The 25,971-nt window shown below is 37.0% G+C and overlaps 1 protein-coding gene across 14 annotated transcripts in view; it reads left to right on the top strand.

The window, feature by feature from the left end:
• CACNA2D1 (calcium voltage-gated channel auxiliary subunit alpha2delta 1) overlaps window positions 1-25,971 on the top strand; it is a 524,460-nt gene that overhangs the window by 482,896 nt on the left and 15,593 nt on the right. For 7 of the 14 annotated variants that reach the window (XM_070069805.1, XM_070069803.1, XM_070069801.1 and 4 more), the window contains 17 exons: window positions 1,389-1,460; window positions 4,795-4,856; window positions 10,306-10,382; window positions 11,609-11,629; window positions 12,299-12,359; window positions 13,729-13,826; window positions 15,949-16,036; window positions 17,233-17,295; window positions 17,973-18,076; window positions 19,324-19,410; window positions 20,588-20,655; window positions 21,068-21,106; window positions 22,507-22,578; window positions 22,874-23,026; window positions 23,115-23,167; window positions 24,704-24,759; window positions 25,170-25,299. In XM_070069805.1, the coding sequence (XP_069925906.1) occupies window positions 1,389-1,460; window positions 4,795-4,856; window positions 10,306-10,382; window positions 11,609-11,629; window positions 12,299-12,359; window positions 13,729-13,826; window positions 15,949-16,036; window positions 17,233-17,295; window positions 17,973-18,076; window positions 19,324-19,410; window positions 20,588-20,655; window positions 21,068-21,106; window positions 22,507-22,578; window positions 22,874-23,026; window positions 23,115-23,167; window positions 24,704-24,759; window positions 25,170-25,299 (1,304 nt within the window). 14 annotated transcript variants of the gene reach the window in all.

The raw sequence follows: 25,971 nt of genomic DNA, 5'->3' as shown, positions 1-25,971 counted from the left end.
CTCTTCCAGGCCAGCTCTCTGCTGTGGCCCGGGAGTGCAGTGGAGGATGGCCCAAGTGCTTGGGCCCTGCACCCCCATGGGAGACCAGGAGAAGTACCTGGCTCCTGCCTTCAGATCAGCGTGGTGCGCCGGCCGCAGCGCACCGGCTACAGTGGCCATTGGAGGGTGAACCAACAGAAAAGGAAGACCTTTCTCTCTGTCTCTCTCTCACACTGTCCACTCTGCCTGTCAAAAAAAAAAAAAAAAAAGCTAAATGTAAATCACTGGTTGAGATACATAAAATGAAAAATAAGTTAAAGAAAATTCTAAGAATTTGCAGCAGACTGGTTCTTGGTTATTCTGTTTTCTCTCACTTAAAAATTTACTTATTTAAACTGATCTTCTGTATATAAAGAGAATCGAAAATGAATCTTGATGTGAATGGAAGGGGAGAGGGAGTGGGAAAGGGGAGGGTTGCGGGTGGGAGGGACGTTATGGGGGGGAAGCCATTGTAACCCATAAGCTGTACTTTGGAAATTTATATTCATTAAATAAAAGTTAAAAAAATTTACTTATTTAAAGCAGAGTTAGAGAGAGAGAGAAAGAGAGAGAGATATCCATCTTCCATCTGCTGGTTCACTCCTCAAATGCCCGCAATAGCCAAGACTGGGCCACAGCTCAGGAACCTTGAACTCTATTGGGGTCTCCCCTGTGGATGGAGGGGGCCCAAGCACTTCGGCCATCTCTGCTGCTTTCTCAGGTGCATTAGCAGGGAGCTGGATCAGAATCAGAGGAGCCAGGATTCAAGGCACATTGTAAGTTGCACCTTAACTTGCTGTGCCAGACTGTTACACTTTGTGAATAAATATGACCTTGTTCATTTTTAAGAAGTTGAGAATTTTTTTTAAGAAATGCTATATTGAACCCAAGTAGGTTTTTATAATTTTTTCTACCCCTTAGGTTTTTTTTGTGCCCTGTCCCATATGACAAATAATCATAAAAACTAAAAAGTGTAGAGAATGCTCTTAAAAATTCCTGTCTCACATGAAACAGGTTGTGCGAGTCAGGCAGAAATTCTGAGCATTGTGAATTAATTGCTAATTCTGTACATACATGTACATTTCCATAGGTAGTTGACCATACTTTTATTAAATGCCTTAAAGAAACTAATGAGTGACTGAAAATTGTTCGCTGGGAATGTTTTCATCTTCTTAAAATAATGTAAACTGACTGTAATGTAATAACTTGGAAAAATTTTCCACTGGAAAACTGCAGTTACAGGTACAACCAACTCACTTTTACTCTGTTTTAAATAAAGCAAAAATCTTGAAAAATCAGTATTTAATAATTGTACTTTGGTAGGTCAGTTTGGTTCCTGGAATAAAAATAATTATTTCATTTTTCCTTAGATTCGAAATAAAATGATCGATGGAGAAAGTGGAGAAAAAACATTCAGAACTCTGGTTAAATCTCAAGATGAGGTAAGGATTATACTCGAATATAAAAATATATATTAAGAACAGTTGATATTGATTTGTCGTTCATATTGACTCAGTATTTACATCAGGACTGTCTAATAATTATTCTTTTTAAAAATTCTTTTGAAATATCAATTTATTTATTTATTTGAAAGGCAGAGTGACAGAGGAGGAGAGAGATCTTCCATCCACTGGTTCACTCCCCGAATGACCAACAGCTAAGGCTGTACAGGCTTAAGGCAGGAGTCAAGAACTCCATCCTGGTCTCCCACACTGGTGGCAGGGTCATCTGCTGACTCCCAGGTCCATTAACAGGATACTGAAATGGAAACAGAGCTGCCAGGACTTGAACCAGCACCCTAGTAAGGGACCTGGGAGTCTGGAGCATCAGCTTAAGTTGATGCACTATAATGCCTATTGTCTGGAGGGAAATTTCCACTGATACATTTTTTACCCTCTCCTTTTTATAAAATTATCTTTGCATTCTTGATGTATTATGTTATTAACCATATATTATTGAAATTGTATTTTGTGTCTATTGTATCATAAGAAATAAAACACAGTATAACTTTGTGACATTGTTTTAGACCACACTAGCAATGCAAAACTGAACTTCATATTTAAAGGCTTTATATTTTATATGATTTATAGATGCAGATTTCCTAATTCTTGAGTTCTGCTGTTAACTGGTTTCAGTTTTTGTTAATTTACTTTTTCCTGACTGGATTTATCTTCCTTTTGTATTTATATAGTTTATAATTTTCCTCCATTGAACCCAAAATTAAATCACATTATAATACAACTCCCTACACTAAGCCACAGGTTTATGGTAATAATAATCCTATGTTCTGTTGACATGTAAGAGCTCTTTTTGTATAAGACATGTGTCTGTCCATTATTAGTTGCATGTGGAGTACATTTAGGAAAATATGTGAATATTTTGAAAAATATGTAAGATCCAGAAGCGGGTGAGCTGGAAATTTGATTTAAGCTTTTCTGTTTAGCTTTTATCCTCTCTCCACAACCTCATCCTTTTTCAGATGTACACATATCTCCTGAATTTCTCAGCTGCTCTTTCCCTAAGAGCAACTTGGGATCTAAATAAGATCGTTTGTTAGCACATGGCTTTCCTCACTTTAATATCATTATGAGGTGTCGGCGCTGTGGCTCAGTGGGTTAACACCCTGGCCTGAAGCTTTGGCCTTCCATATGGGCACCGGTTTGAGACCTGGCTGCTCCACTTCCAATTCAGCTCTCTGCTATGGCCTGGGAAAGCAGTAGAAGATGACTCAAGTCCTTGGGCCCCTGCGCCCTTGTGGGAGACCCGGAAGAAGCTTCTGACTCCCAGCCAATCGGGGACTGAACCAGCAGATGGAAGATTCTCTCTCTCTGCCTCTCCTCTCTGTGTAACTGTGACTTTGAAATGAATAAATAAATCTGTAAAAAAAATCATTATGAGTTCCCAGTACCAGAGTACAAGGGGAGGTATATAAATTCCAGTCCTTGTTGAAGTGTCAGCTCTGTTTCCTTAGACATTAGCCCTGCTGCTTACAGCCCCACTCCCTAAGAAGGTTGGAAGCCACTGAAAGGCTCTACCAACTTCTCAGGCCATTTCAGTATAAGAACTCTTTGGCCTTGAGTATTCTTTCCTCAACTTACAAAGTAAGTTTTTTCCCTACTAATTCGCATTGCTATTTTCCCTCTGCTAGTTTACTGTAAATTGCTTTTGTTGACCACTGTTCAACTGCAGGCTCTTTTCCATCTCTGACCCTTTGGGTTTTGCTCTTGAGCACGCTGTCCTCAGTAAATACAGCTGCTCAGCTTCCGTTCCTCCGTGGCTCCCCCTCCGCATTTCTGTGTCTTTGTCTCTGCATTTCAAGGAAAGTTGTTACTTACTCTGTGAATGAACACAGTTTTTATCAGTATCATTTATTTATTTATTTATTTTTGAGAGACAAAGACAGATATAGGGAGGGAAAGATAGACAGAAAAAAGCTCACATCCACTGGTGCACTCTCCAAATGCCCACAACAGCCAGGGCTGAGCCAAGGTGAAACCAGGAGCTGGGAACTCAGTCCAGGTCTCCCACATGTGTGACAGGAACCTAATCAGTTGAGCCATTACCTGCTGCCTCCCAGAGTCTTCATTGGCAGGAAGCTAGAACCAGGAGTTCAAGAGTCAGAGCCAGGCTCTCTCATGTGGTACACAAGCATCTTATCTCATGTCTTAACCACTGAGCCAAATTGCTGCTCCTCACTGTATATTTTATAGACGATTAAAATAATTACAACATTACACATGCATGTTATTCCTTCAAGTTTTTATTTATTTTCATTTATTTGAGAATAGAGAGAGAGAATGAAAGAGGGAAGGTATCTTCCATCTGCTGGTTTGCTCTACAAATGGCTGTAACAGCTAGGGCAGGGCCAAGCCAAAGGCAGGAGTCTGGAATTCAATTGTAGAATCTGGAATTCCCATGTAGATGGCATGGACCCAAGTAGAGTCATCTCCTACTGCCTCCCAAAGTATGCAGTGGTAGGAAGCTGGACAGGAAACAGAGGCAAGACTTGAACCCTGGCACTCCAAAATGGCAGGCAGGCATTGCAAGCAATGTTTAACCTCTTGTACAACACCCGCCCATATTACTCTGATGTTAAGATTCTATCTTAACAGGAAATTTATCTCTGTTTATCCTATTGTGGTATTTGGTAGAGACATTTAAGATGTGATGCGTCTTTCAGATTACAATGGGATTTGGTGTAGTTTTACCCAAAGAAGCAATTTCAATAGGCTGAGGTCAGAAATTAATTGTGAAGCACGTAATTTTTGTTGTAGGAAATCACGTAACTTTTCTTTACATCATTTTCTGTATCTATGAGATAGGAAAAGCCATCTTACCACATCTCACAACGCTTGGCACAATGAGTTTCCAAGTAATTTTAAATTCCACACAAATGAAATGTTTCCCATGGAAACTGTCTTCACATGTGACCTGTTGAATATTTTAACCCAAAACCTGTCTCAAATTAATTTTTAAGCATTTTTCTCATGGTCATGTCTTTCAGGAATCCAACTACTCTGCTAAGAAGTACATGCATGCATCAAAAACAATTTTTAATTATATGAATAAATAGTCAAATCTTTAATGCATATATGCATATCCTCATTTATTTATCTATTGTAGATTTTAATGGTACTAGTGAAATGTTTAAAATTGGGATTAAAGCATCGCTTCTTAAATTTATGCTCAACGCTGTAATTTGTGGGAATATGAAAGCCATAAATGCTTTTGAAAAAGAATGTAAGGCAGTGATAACCATGTCATACTTTTTTCTAGAGATATATTGACAAAGGAAACAGGACGTACACATGGACTCCTGTCAACGGCACAGATTATAGGTAATTAATGATGCTGATAGGTACAATGTGGGAAAAGTGCTTGGTTAAGTGTCTGTCTTTAATCTTTAGTGGTCCATTCTCGAATGAGTGAATATCGTCTTTAGGTGTTCTTAAGTAATTTTTAATGCAACTTTCAACAAGAAAATTATTCTTTACAATATAAGTTGTATTGAAGTTCAGAGTTTGATTTTCAGAATGGCAAAGGTAGAAAGAAACTATGAATATAAAATTTAGAAGTAAAACTATGCATGATAAAAATCTGTATATTTACATGAGGAATAATAAATATTGAAAAAAATCCCTATGCTATGTAATGATCTTGCCACGCCCCTAACTTAGCCACCTGTTCTGAAGTGATGTTCTCCAGCTCTCACAGTGTCAGAGGTTAAACTTGAGGTTTGCTCATAACTCTCTGATTACCAGATAGTTTTCCATCTGCTCCACTAACAGCCCAGTTCCAACAGTGCTTTGACTCAACTGAATTGTGAAACCCCTGTGTCCCTTCTAACTTGTCGCTGCCTTGCCCTCTGCATGACTTCATGCCTCCTTATTCTGCAGCAGTTTCTTGGGTCTCATTGCATCGATTCACTTGCACACTCTGTCCACTCCCTTCATCACATTCAGGTTTGGCAAACCAGTGGGGCACAGTGCCAGTCCTGGTTATCTTCAAATAATGACCAGCTCCACACCAGTACCTGTCCTTTTAGCTAAAAGTGCCTAAAGAAAATACTCACTGACTGGTATATCCCCTGAAATTCATGCCATCTAACCGCAGGTGAGCTAGTTCAGTGGTGCGTGGTGAACTCTGTAACAGTAAGTTTGAGGTGCTTCTCGGTTACTTTGGATAGCTTCTCTTTCTGCCAGCCTACAACCCTTTGCCTCCATCTTCTCTCAGGTGACATCTTTTTTGCTTCCCATTTTACTGAGAAAAAAAGCAGAAGTGGTCAGAGGGAAGTCCCACTCCCACTGTGCCTAAGTACTTACATCCTTATGTCCATCTTCCATCTCTACTCCTGATTTCTGCACCACAGCAAGGATGATCTTAACACTTGAGTTACTCTGTTTCGTTTCTCACCCTGCCCCCTGCCCCCTGCCCCTACCAAACTTTTGCTGTCACATTTAGCATAAAAGGACAGGGTCATGGCCACCAGTGCTTAAATCAGCTGGCCTCACTCACCCTTAGCTCTTGGAATTGATCTTCCAGATGCTGCACTGAATCTGCTCTGGTTAAGCCATGTTGTCTTCCTTGCTAATCCTCGTGAACGCTGGTACCCTTCCTCTTTAAGGCCCTTGTACTTGCAATTCTGCCCAGAGTGACCTTGTCATTCCCTCATCTTGTTCAGAGCTTCACACACTTTCTGTTTCCTCTCCAAGGCCATCTCCAGCAAGCCTATCTAAATCCTCCTGCTTCATGTTTTCCATAACCCTTGGCACACCACACACACAGAGCTTGTACATAGAAACTTACCTGCACTGACTCTCAGTGGTCCTCTCTCACTTCTGAGTTCTCAGAGGGATAGGGATTATTGCCTGCTCTCTTTACTTCTGAATCTCCAGCTTGTAAGACAGTGGCTCGTAATAGGCAGTCTGCAAATATCTACAGAATTGAGCTATTTCAGTTATGAAGAAGTTGAAAATTTTCATATTGGAGGAATTTTCAATCTGTCTCATCTTGTCAGTTTCATTCAGTGGTGTCCAGAACTTCTATTGCAGTGTGAAAGAGTGGAGGTACCTTTGACTACATATTGATCTGCATTTAATATGTAACCTAATTAGTATACTGTGGGGGGATCAGCGATTCCTCTCCTAATAAAATAAAACCAACTCCCCAGAAAATATAAATAACTTTTTAGATGAGCTTGCAAATTTCCTAGAGCTAGGGGTTTCCTTGAGCTGCAGATTGTTCTCGCAGGAACCTGTCTCCTTTTGTGTTCCTAGGATGCACGTAGTACTGAAGGTGAGAGAGTACCCAGCATTGTCTTCACACACTGCGTGCCAGTGTTTCTGTACTTTCAGTCTTTGACATAGTCTTAGATTTATTGAGACATACCAGAATGACTGCTTCAATAATTTTATTGCTTTCCATCTATGGATTCCTATTTCTGATGTCCTTTCCGGCATTTCTCTACATGTCCGCAATCTTCAAGTATACACAGAAGTCATCTTTTTTCCTTCCTTGTTCTGGATTCTTGCCACCTTAAAGTTTTGGGATATACTTGTCAAAAGGCGTCGAGAGAGATCTTGGAGCCGTGTCTCGTGAGAGGCTGTGCACTGTGTGGGAATGTGTTCCATGCCTTTGTTGCTGAGGTGACGTTCTAGGTTAGAAAAGCTGGATCTTTTTGATCCAACAGTGAGTCAGCGGCACCTTGGTCCTACTATGCAATAGGGACCTTTGCGGGTATTTTCATTTCTCATGTACCCTCCTTTTAGGTATTTAAAATTGTCTCACCAAGTGGCCTCTCCACTCAGTCCCTCCCTCACAGCCCCAGTGGTAGTACACACACATAGTACAGGCAAATTAATGTTCTTTTCTCAGGTTCTTACATTGTCAATCCCTGTTTACAGAAACACTGGTCTCTTCCCATTTTCAACCAAGTTAAATGGGGTCTTCAGCTCTGCTATTCATATCACACAATTCCAACACATCCTGTCGGCCCTGTCATTTCTGCCATTTCTCTCACCATGTGAATCTCCATTCTCTACAAAGGCCCCGACATCCTCACTTTTGCATGTTTTTCTCAGGCATAGCTTCCCAAATCTCCAGCTTTGGGCCAGATTAGGTCCGCTTCCATTGCAAATACTTCTCTGAATTTCTGAACAAACCAACTCAACAAATAAAAAATTTAGAACAAAATATCTCATACAAGTAGAAAAAAAGATAGGCTTTGGTTTAATGAATAAAGTACCAAATTGTACCTGGTGATTCTGTGTCTTTAAGCCTTGGCTGAATGTAGGTACCATATTTTGTGATAAAACAATATTTTAGTAGAAAGCTTTCTCTGTTTTAATGAACTGTTTCCTTTTATGGGGATAAATGATTAAGTTGAAGAGTATGGCGTAAGTCTGTCTAAATCAGGTAACCGTGTTTATGTGAGTCACAGAAACATTGCATGGGCTGTACCATCCATCTGGTGGTTACTTGTTTTATTAACCTTTAAGAGGAAATAAAGCAGTCTTGGTCTGTTGGTTTTATATGGAGAGAGAGAGAGAGAGACAGCAAGCACTGCAGGTGACAGCACTGCTGAGTCAGAATGTTGGTAAAGATCTTATCTGGCAATATGTTGAAGAAATGACTTGACTTGAGATGGAAATAATTAAATTAAGTATAATTGAATTTTTCTATAGCAAAAGATTATAGCTATTAATAACAAACTGAGATTTACAGCCAACAAAATGTACATTTGATAGGCCAATTTTAAAAATTCTGTTGTGTTCCTCACAGGTTTCCACGCTATTTTTTATGGTACATGACATGTAACCCAAGCTTGCAGAGTGACACTGTAGCAGTTGCATGATATACTGTTATCGGTTTCAATTAGAAGTTTCTCTTAGCAATAAGTACTGATGGAGCCATAAAAGTGTCCTAATTTCCCTCGAGAGGAATTTGTAGGAGGCAATCTTCAGATATTCAGTAATTCTGCTCTCCGTTCTATAAATGGCAAGTGAATCATGAAAGGTCATCTTACTTTCAGACTGATTACATTGCTTCTTTTAATTTTCATCTCTGCCTCCACTTAAAGGGTGTTACCCATTAAATTAATGTGGAAATCTTCATTAAATCTATGTAGCATTTTATTTCCCTGACCTTTTCTCATAAGGAAAGTGGATGAATTACTTAATGATGGAGAAAGATTTGGGAATTGGAAGTAACAAGCATTCACTCATTTTGCTATCTTTATTGTATAATAAATTTGAAGCAAATAAACCTCTGCTTTTTTCTTTCCTGTACATAGAGTGGATTTTTAATTTATATGTATAAGAAAGGAAGTCTGAAATTGTATATTTCATCCTATTCTATCTTGTCCATGAACAATATATAACCCAATTACAGTTTGGATATCCATCCCCAACGCTGGGGATACATGAGGTTTGAGTGGTTAAAAAAAAAATCTGCAAATGTCTAGAAATACTCAGAAGCCTAGAAATGCACACCTTTTCCTGTGCAACACTAACATCTGGAGTAAATATTAAAAGTGATTGCCAAATTACGCCCATAGTTCTCATTCAATAAGTATGGCTTCTGGGAAATAGTGTACATTTTAAAGGTACCCTCATATTTGCCACAGACAGCTTACAAGTTTCTTTCTATATTCAATGATTAGCAAAGGTCATTTGCACTACACGTGTGGATGTGGAATACTTAATCATGCCCTGGACAAGTGTGCTAGCCAGTATTGGGGGTAGAAGAATCACTTACATACATTTGTGTTATTAGAAACCGTGTGATATTCTGACATCATTTAACAGTTCCCACACATCCTGCATTTTGTTCATTGGCAATTTCAAAAAGAAAGTTACCTACAGGATAGCTTCTTATTTTTGTGCAGTCACTAAGGTGAGATTTGATGACAGGCTTGTCTGACATTCCTTGTGTCTAAGCATTCTGAATTCAGGCTAATGTTGACCCTAGAAATCTCCTCCAGCTTGGCTGTCTACCATCAGGCCAGAGTACCCCCATGACTCTTACAGATTATACAGTCAAGATGTATTTCCCATTGAGCCTAATAACAAACTGCCAGATAACGGAGAATATCCATAGTAAATGAACTTGAAACAAATACCACGCTCTTGTGATATAACTGAGTGAGAAACAATTGGATAAGCAGTCTCTATTAGTGCTATAAAGGAATCTGGATTTGCCCATCAGTAGACACTGGGGAACCTACATAACAATTAGAATGTTAAAACCATAGTTGTGTAATCCCTTAACAGTTTATTTCAGATGACTCTCTGATTGTTCAATAGTCATTCATGTTAATAATTCTTTCATTTGTATTTTAATAGTGTCTGTTTGCTGCAAAGCAGTTTAACAGTGTGTATAACACATTAAGGAGGGAGCATCCAATTAGTAGGATATATGTACTTATTTAAACCTACCCCTAGTGGTCATCTATTTTTGTCAAAATTCAAAATATTTAAATATAATCTGCAAATATGGTAGGGATCAGTGACATTTCCTCCTCGGCTAATTTATGGTTGCATCTAGTAGCTTATTTCCCACTTGTCTCTTCTGGCTCCCTACACCGTAGACAGTCGGATGACTCTAGATGGCAAGCCTGAAATTAAGGATTCAATTTGCTGAATGCATTTTTCTCGTCAAAGTAATATGTCTTTTCCTTCCATGAGGAAGATCTTTGGATTTTCCCATGAACTTGATGTGTCTTTTTTTTTTTAAGTTATGTTTCATTTTTGTTTGTTTGTGTTTATGCTTCTCTTGTTTCTATTGCAGTTTGGCCTTGGTATTACCAACCTACAGTTTTTACTATATAAAAGCCAAAATAGAAGAGACAATAACTCAGGCCAGATGTAAGTACTGTGAAAGCAACTCCAGGCTCTATTTGTTATCTCCCAGTATCAGATGTTTAAATACGTCTAGATTTTGGAATACCCAAGGCTTCTACATTTTAGTAGGTGTGATTACCAAATCGGCAGCAATGATTCTAACCCATTCCAAACATGCAAGGAACAAGAAATATTCTACATGGATAGAATATGAGCAGGTACTCCAGTCTCACTGGCAGTCCCCTCCTCCCTTCCCTGCCTTGCTATGTGCTCATAGAATCATTGCAGTGCTGTGTCCTCTGTAGCTGTCGTGCTCAGGATCTGCTAGCTGGCGCAGAGTGTTTCACATGCTAATTATCAACATGCTCTCTAGTCATGGCACTATACAGCTTTTCCTTTTCTGATCTTTCCTTCTTTTTCATTTTTCTCTTTTGCATTTGGCCAGAATAATACTGTGCTTGGCAATTAACTTTCTTTTCATAATCCAAATTAATGTCTCAGTAACTCCAATGGACTAGTTTTTATTTTCTTTAAGCATCATTTGGAATGTGGAGTAATTGTTAATAGTACATATTTCTTTTAATTCATCTTAATTTTGTTTCTGGTGACTAAATTTAGTGAAGTCAAATGACCATCATATCCTTTGCACATCTCTCAATTATTATTGACAATCTACTTTTCCTGTTAGGAAGAATTAAAACACAAAAAAGTACATATCTTTTTCATCTGACTTTAAAATAAACTTCAGTTATGCTCATTTCTTTGTCAGTTATGTTCTGCTGTCTGCAGGCCTGGTGTTCATAATCCATTGTGGCTATCTATTAAACATTTATATTTGCACTTTCACTTGATAGATATGATGGTCTTTTAACAACCAGCAATTTTGCATGAGCTAGTTCTTTACTTGATACATGTGAGGGGATAACTAGTGAAGTCTTTGATGATAGGTAAGTGCTTCTGTTTATAGCCTGACATTGGTACTGCACCTGCATTAATCACTTCGCAACACAGGCCCTAGAAATAACCACAGGACAGAGAGGGTAATCAGTCATGATGGACAGGACAGACTTCCCAGTCTTCAAACCTAGGTGTCTTTTCTCCAGACTACAGCTGTACATAAATGAACCTTTGATCTATGCACAATATTTTTATTCAAGAAAGTCATTGAATAAAATATTGTTTGTGACCCCTTTTGCTTTACCCTCTTTTTTTTTGTTTCCCTGCTTTCTCTTTCTGATGGATTTTCACAGCAAAAAAGGGCAAAATGAAGGGCAAGTATTTTCTTGTTGCTCGATTTCTTTCTTTTAGTACACTTGAAAAGTCCACTGATATTTCCATTCCTACTGGGTATTATCCTCCGTGCTTCTCATGTGCTAGATTTCCTCCATGATCACTCAGACCTGGGCAGCAGAAAGGGGGAAGAATATGCTTGTGTTTCCTATGCAGTCTGTTTCGCATTCCAGTTGTTTTCTTAGAATTAAAAACAGGTGTTTTTTACTCTTGTACTTACTAATTCATACCTCATATGAAGAATGTTATTAATTCACTAAAGATATTAATGAGCTTGCTAAGATCATTTTCTTTGTCAATGTTGGTAAATTTCACACTGAGATTTTAAATAAAATACCTATTAGGTAATATCGATATTCTCTTTTTAAAAGACATCTTGGTTATGGTAAGGTTAGTAAATGGGAAAATTATAGTGTTTCCTCTGATATAATTATTGCAACAGATGCTGTGAAGTTAATCTGTGTTATGATTTTATTATAATATTGGGAAGCATTGAGGACCTTAATATTCATTGATGTGTTTCAATTTTAGGATATAAGTAGTGTATTTTACATTTTTTAAAAGACAATCTTTTAGTACCTTCTGTTGTCATAGAATTTCAAAAGTATGCTCCGAGTTGCCTCTCCAATCCCGTGCCATTATCTTTTCAGATTCAGAAACACTGAAACCGGATAATTTTGAAGAATCTGGCTACACATTCCTAGCACCAAGGTTGGTTTTTCTTTTCTTTTTTTTCTTAGCACTTGTATGCATTGGAGGCCTTCAACAACAATCTGAATTGGGGTCAAGACTGCTATGTGTTAATCCCATGTCAAATCATAGAACCAACTTTAAACAGAATTCTGTTTGTTCATTTAGATACTTACTGAGCAATTACTATGTGCTACACAGTGTGCTGACTCACATATACAGTGGTGAATGAAGTAGATACAGGCTCTGCACTTGTAGCAGTAACACTCCATCTGATAGTAATCATAATGGAGAATTTTGTATTTTCACTGATGAGTATATATACAAGTTGCTACTTCAGAAAATTTGTGGAAAATGAAAGATGTGTACTTTTGGTGCAATTTTGAAATATATGCATAGTTTTTTCATAATATGCATTTTCTATAAACTTTTTGAAGTCCCTGGTATACGCAAATGTGTATTGTGTATCTCTGTACCCTTAGATATACATAGCTATGGGCAAATCTGTATTTATAGCATATGTCTGCAGTGTTTGAACCTCAAGATTTTTTTTTTAAATATTCAAGCACAACTGTATGAGAAAACATTTTAGTTTGTTATTATTAATTTGTTAAATTTGAGATGCAGAGAAACAGAAAGGTAGAGGGCAGGAGGAAAAGAGATTGACAGACAGAGCTCCCATCCACTGGTTCACTCCCACATGGCCTCAACAGCCAGGAGTGACTGGGAAGCCCAGAGTCAGGAAAGGGCTAGAATCCAACTAATTGAGCCATCACCCCTACCTCACATGGTCTGCGTGAGCAGGAAACTGGAGTCAGGTGCCAGCGTTGGGAATTAAACCCAGGCACTGGGATATGGGACAGGGGCGTTTCATAGAGGGACTTAACCAATGAGACAGGTGCCAACCCTGAAAACAAAAATCTTAATACAGTTACATTAACTCACATACTTTTTCAAATGAACATGATTTTTCCTCCTAATTTTACTTCTCTCTCATGGTGCCCTCTCTCTAAATAGTCAAGTTTTGATGTGTTAGCAAAATACGTAGACACAATATGCAAAAAGACTGTTAAAGCAGCTCTCTTTTTTTTCAACTGCCTATCTCTATGGTGACATTTTTCTTCATGTGCCAAAACAAAATCTTGCAACTTATTGGGTACAGATGCATATGTGTCTTCTCTTAAGTTAGGAATTAAAAGATAATTTGTTAGTATATAAAATGGTACAACTTTTTGTTTACCAGTTTCTTACAGTAAGTTCTCATTAACATTGTTAATATTCAATTAATAATCAGCAGCATGAAATATCAAACTGTTTTTAGTATCTTCAGATATACTGTAAAAATTTGATCTTAGAATCTAATATCCTAAAATATACTTTTTCCCCCCAGAGATTACTGTAGTGACCTTAAACCTTCAGATAATAACACTGAATTTCTTTTAAATTTCAACGAGTTTATTGATAGAAAAACTCCAAACAACCCATCCTGTAAGTATGTATTAATTCGCAACAATTGCTTCGGTCCAGTTATATCCAAAAGGCCTGAAGTCTTTGCATTATTGTATCATGTTACTATAATCATGTTAGTTTGTTGGTGTTGTGATTTATTTACTGCATGACTTTTTAACGGCAAAATAATTTGAGCCTTAATTTTATATATGAAAGAAATGACATTTCATCATTAAATGAAATCAAGTTTTCAAAACATAGTAATATATATATTTGCAATAGCTAAATGTAAACAGGGTATGCTTTCCTTAACTACTCTCAAATTTAGGATATTTAATTTTGTCTTATCTTTTGAAGATTTCTTAATTGCTCCTGCTATGTAGAGGAACATATAAATTTGTATGAGTCTTTTTTTTTTTTTTTTTTTGGACAGGCAGAGTGGACAGTGAGAGAGACAGAGACAGAGAGAAAGGTCTTCCTTTGCCGTTGGTTCACCCTCCAGTGGCCACTGTAGCCAGCGCACAGTGGCCGGCGCACCGCACTGATCCGATGGCAGGAGCCAGGTACTTCTCCTGGTCTCCCATGGGGTGCAGGGCCCAAGTACTTGGGCCATCCTCCACTGCACTCCCGGGCCACAGCAGAGAGCTGGCCTGGAAGAGGGGCAACTGGGACAGAATCCAGGCCCCGACCGGGACTAGAACCCGGTGTGCCCGCACCGCAAGGCGGAGGATTAGCCTAGTGAGCCGCGGCGCCGGCCTGTATGAGTCTTAACATGCGTAGAATAAGAAACAAAAATATAAAGATATATCACTTAATGTTTTCCTTTCTTTCTGACATTCTGTTTTGATCACAGTAAAGTATATATCTTCAAAAGAAAAAACAAGCTGTTATTTCCCAATTCATGGAGTAAAAAAGTTCAGCTAGAGAACCAAAATTTTAGTCTCTCATTTTTAAGCATTATACTTGTCTTTCAGATGAATGTGCATCATTCAAACTATGAGACTTCATAGAGATTTATGGATTTTTGGATTTTAACATGTTTAAAAATCTAAACATTTCTTTCCTAAAAATATTTATTGTAAAAGCACTGTCAGGAACAAATGCAGTTTAATGGAAATCAAGAGAGGAAAACCAAGTAAATTCAAATTTACCTTAGTGGATATAATTTGAAGGAAAAAAAAAGAGCAAATACATATAATTGACTTTTTGTTTTCTCTGTCTTCCTCCCTGTCCCTTGTCTCTTTTCCTCCCTTCTTTCTTTTTTAAAAATCTATCAGGAAGCACTAAACAAAGCACTTTATTATCAAAAACAAAAACCTTTTTCTAAAGCTGCCTCTGAAGTTTAGATTGCTCACATAGGAGAACAAATGTCTTCACAGAGCCTCCACTTTGGCAGGAATTAGCCAGTGGCTTCAAAAGCCACTTCGAAAGCCAGTCATGGGTGGCTGGTCTACACTAGACATAATTGTAAACTTTTCTACTCATTGTGCACTTTCTCTGAGCAGTTATTTTATGTCAGTGTTTATTTCCTGTTAATAAGTGATAGGTATTTCCAAGCAAGAACTAAAATATAGGAATTTAGAATATTTTTTAATTGGATACAAAATTATATAACACTCTCATACTCCTCACAAAGATGAGTTTTTCGTAAATATTTCAGAATACCATGAAAATTGCAATCATTCAAAAGAATGTGTGAAAAAGATTTTTCACTGCCTCTAGTTTCTGGAGAAGTCTAAATATGTTTAAAAATAGTATTTCCAGTGTAAGTCATACTTGTGTTGTCTATTCCCATCTTTTTATTTCTCATCACCATTTGTCTGCCTCCACTGTAATTCAGTAGGAAATGTTTGAGATGATTATATGTGAAGAATTGAGAATTTATAATTATTTTAATTAGAGATCATTTTATAGGCATTAACTCATTTTTACATTTTCCTTTGACAGTGTTATACCCCTATGTTATATATTTCTCTCAATTAAAATTGGAAATCTAGAAAATTAGAAATTTAGAAAAATATGAAAATGAATACAGAATATGTTCTTGAATTAATAGGAATATTCACTCTAACTTGCTTTTGGAGCTAGAAAATATAATTGTTTCATTACTGTCTTAAAGAAGTATGTGAGTATAATTGAAGATACCTTTTTTCTGTGTTAGGTAATACAGACTTGATTAATAGAGTCTTGCTGGATGCAGGCTTTACAAATGAACTTGTCCAAAATTACTGGAGTAAGCAGAAGAATATGTAAGTATTTGTTCTAATTAATAAAAATAGATATTCTACTGTCGCTCCCCCTCTTCGTGGAGGAACGACACCAAGCCCTGCCTAGGCTCCATATCCGAGTCACGGCACCATTATGTCGCTCCCCCTCTTCGTGGAGGAACGACACAGGACCCTGCGCTGTTCTTTCGTCTGCTCGGCCCTCCCCGGGTTTGCTGCTGGTTCTTCCCGGGTTGGCTACTGTCCCTTCCACCTCCGTGGAAGGGCAGTTCCCCCTGGCCACATTCCCCACTTCCGCAGGGGAGCGGCACACCGCCGGCCGGGTCTCTCGGGGGCTGCACGGGTGTTCCTCCAGCTAGATGTTCCCCTTAGATGTTCCTGGTGCATGCCGTCTCTCTCCTCCTTTATAGTCCTCCTCCGCCAATCCCAACTCGGCTGCCCACACGCCAAGTACGCTGCTCTCCTCCAATCAGGAGCAAGTCCTACAGTTTATTAGTTGAACTGGAGGCAGCTGTGCGGAAGCTGTTTACTTCTCTCCCAGCGCCATATTGTGGGAGAGCAGATGCATAGAATAAGTCCTAATTCCAGTAACTCAGTCCAGTCCGGATTGCTCCCCACATTCTACCTTTGAATTTAGCCTTTCCTTGGGAATCTCAAAATCATTTTACAATTGTGGAGAACTTGCGTTTTCAATTGTGGGTACATTTCAGTATTAATACCTGTCGTTTCTCGGCTTTCCATGTATATACCCTTCGGTGTAAATAAACCAAATTAAATAAGCATGTTTGTGTATTCCAAAATCAATTATGAGCTTCTCATTCTTAAGAAACTTGTATTTAAAATTTGCTTGCTACCATTTCTCCCATATGCTTTCAATGCACCAAATACCAGCGCTCTTCACTACTTTTCCCTTGTATATGCTTCTCACTCTACAGTGACATCTTCTGTTTTCTGTCATGCTGGTTAAGTCCCATTCTGTCTTCAAAATGTAGCTTCATCTTCATTTCCTGAGGAGCCTTCCTTAAGCAGCCTCCTATTAAGGACTTACTTCATAGATACTGCAGTTATTAAGGCATAGTTTTGCATCAGTTGGTGTGTTTACTTTGGCTTCCCTTATTTCAGGAACTTGTTTTATTTCTTTTAGTTTCAGCAATACCTAAGTTAATATCTTAGGATAAATTCAATTTGGAAAAAAAAAATCTTCTTTTCATGTGTTCCAGCAAGGGAGTGAAAGCACGGTTTGTTGTGACTGATGGTGGGATTACCAGAGTTTATCCCAAAGAGTAAGTTCAAATAACACCTGTAAAAGTAAGTGCATTAGAAAAACCGTACCAAGATCTGTGCATTCCTGTATTAAGAAACCGTTCTCCAGAGAAATTGATCATCATTTGTAGATTGCACTGGTGTCATTGTTGTCAAGAATTTGCAGTATTAAAATACTCCATTCTGAAAAATGGAATCTTAGGATTTTTTCAATGATATAGGTATTTTTATATATATATATTTATTTATTAAAATGTTTACAAGATGTTTAAAGAGAATTTTCTCTTGGTAGACATAAGCTCAAACTAATTAAATTAACATAATGATTTAGACTATTAGCAGGATTTGTATAGCATGCCATTGTTTCCAGTGTTCCTTGATGTATCTTTCTCTGTAATGGTCGGAAGTGGACCAAGGAAGCACCAAGACTTACTAATACTAATTAGTCTTGTTCATAATTACCTGGATAGTACCTGGATAGTAAACAGCTGAGTAAGACTAGGAGCCAGTTTTTCTGTTTCTTGATACTGTTCTGATGTATTGCTTAGTAGTATCAGTTCCACTGTCAGCTAGCACTAACTTCCTTAGATACACCTGAGATGTAGACGTTATCTGTAGAGCTCAATGTGTCCACCAAGGGAAAAGTAGGTTATCAGGTAGATTAAAGAATATGAATGATGAGCCATTTCCTCCTTAGGGCTGGAGAAAATTGGCAGGAAAACCCAGAGACATATGAAGACAGCTTCTATAAAAGGAGCCTCGATAATGATAACTACGTTTTCACTGCTCCCTACTTTAACAGTAAGTATTGCTTTGGAATTCAGCTTCCTCAATTACTTTTTCAAAAATAAATTATTGCTGCTACCTGCTTTCTCCCACATCAATATATTTTATGTTAACTGACCAAAATGACTATTCAAAAGCCTGCATTATATGCAAGCTATTAGAAAAATAGAAAAGAAGCATCCATTTAGTTGAAGAGATAAAATTCTTACACAGCATGTAATTATGCAGTTGCGCAAAGGTAGCATTTCTAACAGGCATGCATAGGAAATAGAAACACATGTAGAGCATCCTTCATGGCACAGCTGAAAAATATATTGGAAGAATGCTTAATGAACTAAATAAAATAGAGTAACTGATTAATTATATTTTATCAGTATTAATTACATACTGTAATATTTATAAAATACTGAAAATATTCTGTTGAGTTATTTCCAAAACATCTTTCTAATTTAACTCCTTAACATCTCTGGGAATAGGCCTTACTTACCCCCATTTTCACAAAAGGGACAACTGCACTGGGGCTGTGCTGTGGCATAGTAGGTTAATCCTCTGCCGGTGGTGCAGGCAACCCATATGGGCACTGATTCGAGTCCCGGATGCTCCACTTCCAATCCAATTCTCTGCTATGCCCTGGGAAAGCAGTGGAGGATGGACAAGTGCTTGCCCCTGCACCTGCGTGGGAGACCCAGAAGCTCCTGGCTTTGGATCAGTGCAGCTCTGGCCATTGTGGCCATTTGGGGAGTGAACCAGCGGATGGAAGACCTCTGTCTCTCCCTTTCACTGTCTGTAACTCTGCCTCTCAAATAAAATAAAAAGGGGTGGGGGCAACTGCAGTTCAGAGAATTTCAGAGCTGTGTCCAGGAACATCTACATTATAAAAAGTAACACCAGTTTTAGGCACCCAAGACCAGTCTTTCCTGTTTACTTTTTTCCTCTTTACTTCTGCAACTGCCCCAGCATTTTGGCAGATGGTAGAAAGCCAAGATTTGATGTGTGTGCATTATGTTGCAGATTTAGATTAAACCAAACTAGGTAATTCCTGTCTCCAAATCAATAAATACACAACAATTCATGGACATTCCAAGTAGCTTGGTTGGTATATAAAGAAAGAAGAGAGGAAGAAGGAACCATGCATCTCTTTATGTGTTGTATAATCTATAATTTTTAAGTAAAACACTATCCATCTGTATCTATTGATATAAATTTAATATTGTTATCCACTGTATCTTCTAGATAAGTCTGTTTTCTTTCTTTTCTTTTAGAAAGTGGACCTGGGGCCTATGAGTCAGGCATTATGGTAAGCAAAGCTGTAGAAATATATATCCAAGGAAAACTTCTTAAACCTGCAGGTAAGCATACACACACTATACACATAAACACAATCAAAATTAAATGTGACCTGACATCTACACTATAATCTCCCATCATGTGAATGCCTCAAACAAAATAATGTCAGACATGCAAACTGAAAAAATATGTAATTTTGCTATCTATCAAATTGGGGATAAAATTAAATTGATACTATAAAGTGCTGAAGAATTTAAGAAGTGTTTTTATATATAATCAACAAAAATTTATGGAATCCATTTAACATAATATATTAGGATTTTAAATGCACAACTTAAAACATTGGGTTGATCTAGGAATTCCACTAGAGAAGTCTCTCCTAATACTTTCAAATAAATAATAAAGCAACATGGCCAAGGACATAAATATTTGTAATAATTTAAAGATAGAAAGTTAAACTTCCATCACTGGGGGAGAACATAAATTATGGCATAGGTACTCTATAGAGTCCTATCAGAGAAGATTAGGAAGGGATCTGTTAAAAACTTGCAAATTATAGAAAAATGACTTTTTGGTAAAAATTAAATAAGCAAGTGAAAATACATAATAAAATTAAACATTAGAAGTGGAAGTCAGCTGAGGTGGGTGAATACAATAAAGTAAAAACTTGGTTTTTTTTTTTTTCATTATATGATTTAATTTTACTGGAAATTTAGAAAAAAAGCATAATATTATGGAGGCCAGATGGATGAGTGGTGACCATCCTACTTCAGAGGGCAGTTTTATCCCATCAGTGGTTCTAGTATTTGGTTCACCCCATCACTCACAACTCACACCTGTTCCTTCCTTCCCTCAGTTGCTCGTTTACCAGTTATTCTCTCAGCCTGTTACACGTGCGAGGGGATTAGGGAAGCTTCTTAAAATACACCGCTTGAATGAAGTAATATTTATGAGGCTATCTTTGATATTATTATTATCACTATTATTATCACTATTATTATTTTAGCTTACTGTATTAGATAATTGGCCAGTGTGTGGCCAATAAATAAATTGTTTTGTGAATATAAATGATTGATGATGTAATAGTTCAAGAACAATTAGCATCGTTCCTTAATGAAGAGCTCCCCCCAAAAATCTACAATAACTATTCACTCCAACATTTTTTGCTTTTGTATAAATTTTCTAATATGTCATATAGCAAAGATTGTATTACATCCATTTCTATCTTTAATTTTTCAGTTGTTGGAATTAAAATTGATGTAAATTCTTGGATAGAGAATTTCACCAAAACTTCAATCAGGGATCCGGTAAGATAGTTTTTTAAAACCTCTTATGCTACACTTATTCTCAAAATAAAATAAGAAATCTACAGGTAAGGTCCTTATAGAGCAGCAAAATAAATTTTCAACACCCTACATTGAAGCAAAGTTATGAATTCCGTTTTTTCAATGATTTTTTGTTTGATCAATTAATAAATTATAACCTTGAAATATGTTTCTTTTTTATAACTTAAAATTCTACTTTTTCTGTTTATTGACTGGTATTTTCTAATGTTAAAATTATTTTCTTACAGACTAGACTGTTATGTATTTTTATTTTTATATTAAGTTAATTATTCCAAAACTTTTAATTATAACTGTAGTAACTAATGTGATATGATATAGTTAAAATCCAACTTAAAAAAACACATGAGATGATAATTGTATTTCTGTCTTTCAGTGTGCTGGTCCAGTTTGTGACTGCAAACGAAACAGTGATGTAAGAACCTTCTTACTAAATGTCTTTTAACTGCTATGTTCTTATATTACTCTAACTAAGCGTTTCATGATAAAAAAGAAAAAGGTGTGAGAATTTTTAATCAAATGCTAAAATCTGTGGATATGTAAATTCATTAATATAAGTGAATTTGAACTTATATGCTTTTAATTTCTAACTTTAAATGCTTCTATTTTTAAAAATAGTTTCATATTATGGGAAGGCAAAGCATAACGTGTTGTCAATATGGGTGGTATTCACTTACATAGGAAAATATATATGTTCTCAACTCTGAAAACAGTGTAAATTGATTTTCATGCATGATTTAAATTGGGTAATATATTCCCTGTTTCAAGGTCAATGAAATATTTTTCTCAGTTGTATTTTTTGTTTTGCTTTCTGCTTTCAGACCTCTAATTATCTAACCAAACATTTCTAATGTAAAAATATAGTGTTTTATCCTACTTGCTTTTCTTTCTTTAATCAGTCAAGTATGTTTCTTAAAATGTTACTTAAATGTATTTTTATAAAAAATCAAGACTGTGTTTAAAATAACAAAATTATACATGATTAAATATTTTAGTCTGTTCATTTCCTGGATCATTTATGTGACCTTGAAGTGCTAAAACTATTTCTGATTTATTCTGAATCAGTTGATAGTCTTACTAGTTAGCCATGTATTACCAAGCCCTGGTGGTCTGATAGGAATATGAGCATTGGAATCATCTGAATAAATGAGAGCACTCAGAAACTTCATGCAGAACTAGAATTCAATGATTAATTTCTTTTGAAGATATTGTTGAAATCTGTGCATAATTTCTTCACAACATGTATTTTCCGTGAACTTTTTGAGGACTCCTTCTAGGCACAGATTTCAAAATTGTGTACACCAAGACAAGCTTGTCTTTGAATTCCTTTTTCCACGAACAATTTTTTTTTAATTTATTTGACAGGTAGAATTATAGACAGTGAGAGAGAGAAATAGAGAGAAAGGTCTTCCTTCCATTGGTTCACCCCCCAGTGGCCGCTACGGCCGGTGCTGTGCAAATCCAAAGCCAGGAGCCAGGTGCTTCCTCCTGGTCTCCCATGGGGTGCAGGGCCCAAGCACTTGGGCCATCCTCCACTGCACTCCTGGGCCACAGCAGAGAGCTGGACTGGAAGAGGAGCAGCGGGTACTACAACCTGGCGCCCATATGGGATGCCAGCACCACAGGTGGAGGATTAACCAAGTGAGCCACGGCGCCGGCCCCTTCCATGAACAATATAAAATACCCTCGTGTGTTCAAGAGAAGATACAGTCCTGTGGATTTTTTTCCTATTTTTGTTGTAATTGTATAACAGAGTCATTTGATAATGTAGCCTCTTAACCCAGATGTCTTGACTGCAGACTTTTCTTTCGATAGGTAATGGATTGTGTGATTCTAGATGACGGTGGGTTTCTTTTGATGGCCAACCATGATGATTATACCAATCAGGTATGTACGTGTGGTAAGAGAAAAGTAGGGTCAACATTGCAGTACCTCTTCAAACATTATTGAAATTGATGAATTGTGTCCATTCCTTCCACAAAAATAATATCAAGCAGAAAAATACCTAATCTCATTTTGGTGCTTTCATGATGACAAATGCAGATTTTCCATTGCTTTTGTTTTTTAAACTCCTGAGTTTTAGTTCATATTTTATTCATATTTCTTTTCACTGTATTGATTTAGGTATTCACATCTGGTTTAAATTTGAAAGTTGATTTTATGATTCTTTTCTTTATATCAGATTGGAAGATTCTTTGGAGAGATTGATCCAAGCTTGATGAGACACCTGGTCAATATATCAGTTTATGCCTTTAACAAATCTTATGATTATCAGTCGGTGTGTGAACCTGGTGCTGCGCCAAAGCAGGGAGCAGGGCACCGCTCGGCTTATGTGGTCAGTAGTGCCTCCGTCAGATCAGCCCATCTCAAAGGGGTCCTCAAGTGCAGGTGGATGTAACGTCATCTTTTTTTATGTTTTATAGCCATCAATAGCAGACATACTGCAGATTGGATGGTGGGCCACTGCTGCTGCCTGGTAAGTCAGAGTTTTTGTTTGCAGGTAGTGAGAGAATGCATGAAATTGAAATGGTAAAGTATTCGATTAAAATGTGGGTTTTGTGACATGTAAGTTGTTATTATGAGAATAGCTTTGTCATTTCTTAGAGGAAACACAGGTCATGTTTATGAATTGTTTCTTAAGTGGTCACTGTAGTACTTGTAGTTATTCTGTTTTTTTATATGAAAACAATGTTATGCTCGTGTAAATGTTAGCCACTTTTAGAAACTTCCTTTCTCTATGGATGTGCTGAAACTCTTTCTTCCCTTTGTATGATACTTAATTCCTTCCATTTTAAGCATAGTGATCCATAAAAAAATCCCTAAGTATTTCGTTTTTAATTTCTGAAATAGTTGTCCACGTTGGTCAAATTCATGCTGCCTCTTTACTATTAAATGCCAGGACTGGCATAGTTTTAGAGGTAGTTGTTGCTGAAAAGGATCCAGTCCTTTCTTTTCACTGTCCCGCCCTCTCTACCTCCCTCACCCGACCTGTGCCCCACCACCTGTGGGAATAAGACATTGGAACTGTTTCCTGAGGCACTGTGCGAAGTTTGGAAGGTCAGAGTTCTCACTGAGCAGTTCTGGTCAGTCAAGTAGCTGGGCTTCATCTCTAGTCTGGCATCTGTTCCCACCTTCCTGTCCTCCCTCCCTCCCTCTCTCCTCCTTCCTTTCTGTATCATCGCCCTGCCGTGTTATCCTACCCTTATTCCTTGTAGGTTAAATTATAACATTCATTTAAAAAGTGAGGCTTTTCTTTAAGATAAAATTTAAGTGTGACTGTATCATTTTACTAAATCAGCAATCTTTGACATTAAAAATTCTGTGTTCCCTCAAAAATGGTTTTCTGGCTCGAGAGTAATTTTTTGTGTTTGCATTTAAGTAAGTTTTTCAAATCTCATGGTGATTCTGAAATACTTGATTGTCTTTATCCTCTTTTATGGCTAAAGTCTCCATTCTGCCTCCATCTCCCCCCCTTTTTAAAACTAAATTCAGTTCCAGTGATTCTGTACTGATATTAAAATGAAAGGTGACATGTTCTATGTGTACTAATTTCTTGAATGTCACATTACTTATCTACAAATAAATTCTATATTATAAAACAATTCGTAGTCCACAAGCCCAAATCCATGGCGTAAGGTCATTTATGTTTTCTTTGTCTTTCCACCACAAAATTTTTAAAACTCAAATAAGAAACCATGGATGTAAAAATCCGCACCCAGAAATATTAGCATTCTCCCTCCAAGAATTAACTACTTCTGCTTAGTAGTGTATAGTAGGGCCCCTCCTCCACTTCCTCCTGAACACTAACTTCATGACCTCATTTACAGCTTTAAGAAGATGGTTGCAATGTTTTGTATAATTTATGAAAACTTACATAAATATACTCCTAAATTTTTTATTTCTCCCAAAAAGATGTATATATGTAAGCAAGTAAAAATACTCAGGTTTTCATTGTAATGTTTATAAAGGAAAATGTGTAGCCTTTTATCAATTTTTTTTTTTTTTAATTCAGGTCTATTCTTCAGCAGTTTCTGTTGAGTTTGACTTTTCCACGGCTCCTTGAGGCAGGTATGTGAAGACTCAGCTATTGTCATTGTAAAAATTGACAATCAAAAAAAATTTTTTTTGATGTGCTGAGTTAACAAACTCAAAGAGAATGTGTATGTGCATGGGTGGATGTGTATGTGTGAGACACAGGGTCCATCCATCTCCTACTCTTGCAAGTTGGAATTTTTTTGTCAAATATTTCTTAATGTTTTAGAAACTTCCTTAGGCCATGTGGCCTCTATTTTGTAGCTGTTTGTAGTTGAGTTCATTTACTCTAATAATATTTATTGGGTACCTTTTATGGGTTCTCTTCATATTACAGTCAAGGGTTTTGCCTTCTGTTTTGACTTTGCTCTGGGAGAGATGAAGGCTCTGGGGGACAGACGACAGTGTCCGCTGGTGACAGTGGTCTGTGTTCTGACTCCCTACAGCTGATATGGAGGATGACGACTTCACTGCCTCCATGTCAAAGCAGAGCTGCATCACGGAGCAAACCCAGTATTTCTTCGATAATGACAGCAAATCGTTCAGTGGGGTATTAGACTGTGGGAATTGTTCCAGGTAACGTGTGTCTTTATTTCTGGAATAATCTTATTTCACTACAAAATTGGTTTCACTTTTCTAATTATTCAAAAAATAACGGAGATTGTTGTTGGGATTAAACAACTGTTTTAGATTGAAAATGTGCAGGGATCGTCTGTCACTCTGTAGGCTTTCAAAATTAGAATTTTTCAAATTAATTTTGACTTTTGTAAGTTATGCCTTTACCTATAATAATAATAATAATTATATGGTCAAGTTAATTGATTCTCTCTTTAGGCAGAAAATTAAAAAATTTGATTTTATTTTAATGCATTTTTGTCAAAAACTCATTTAAAATTTCTAGTATAAAGTTGTAGAATTATATTTTAACATTTAAAATTATATTGGTAATTCTAAATCAAATATGATTTTTAAATAGCAGTCACTAAACAGGTTTTCAAATATATATTCTGGAGTTTTCTGTTTGTTTTGCTTCTCATGATGTGACATGAAGAATTTAATGTTATTTTTTTATTTGAAACTGAAGCAACTGGCAGAAAATACCATTTCTGAGGTTCATTGTTTATGTTTGTCAGTATTTATAAAACATTTGTGAAAGTTTGAAAGATATTAGAATTTTATTTATGAACTACACTGAATCTTCTCTTAACATTGAATCTTCATATTAACATGAGAATTATAATTATGCAT

Source organism: Oryctolagus cuniculus, chromosome 3 (assembly GCF_964237555.1).
Source record: "Oryctolagus cuniculus chromosome 3, mOryCun1.1, whole genome shotgun sequence".
Taxonomy (NCBI): domain Eukaryota; kingdom Metazoa; phylum Chordata; class Mammalia; order Lagomorpha; family Leporidae; genus Oryctolagus; species Oryctolagus cuniculus.
This window is presented reverse-complemented; position numbering and strand designations above follow the sequence as displayed.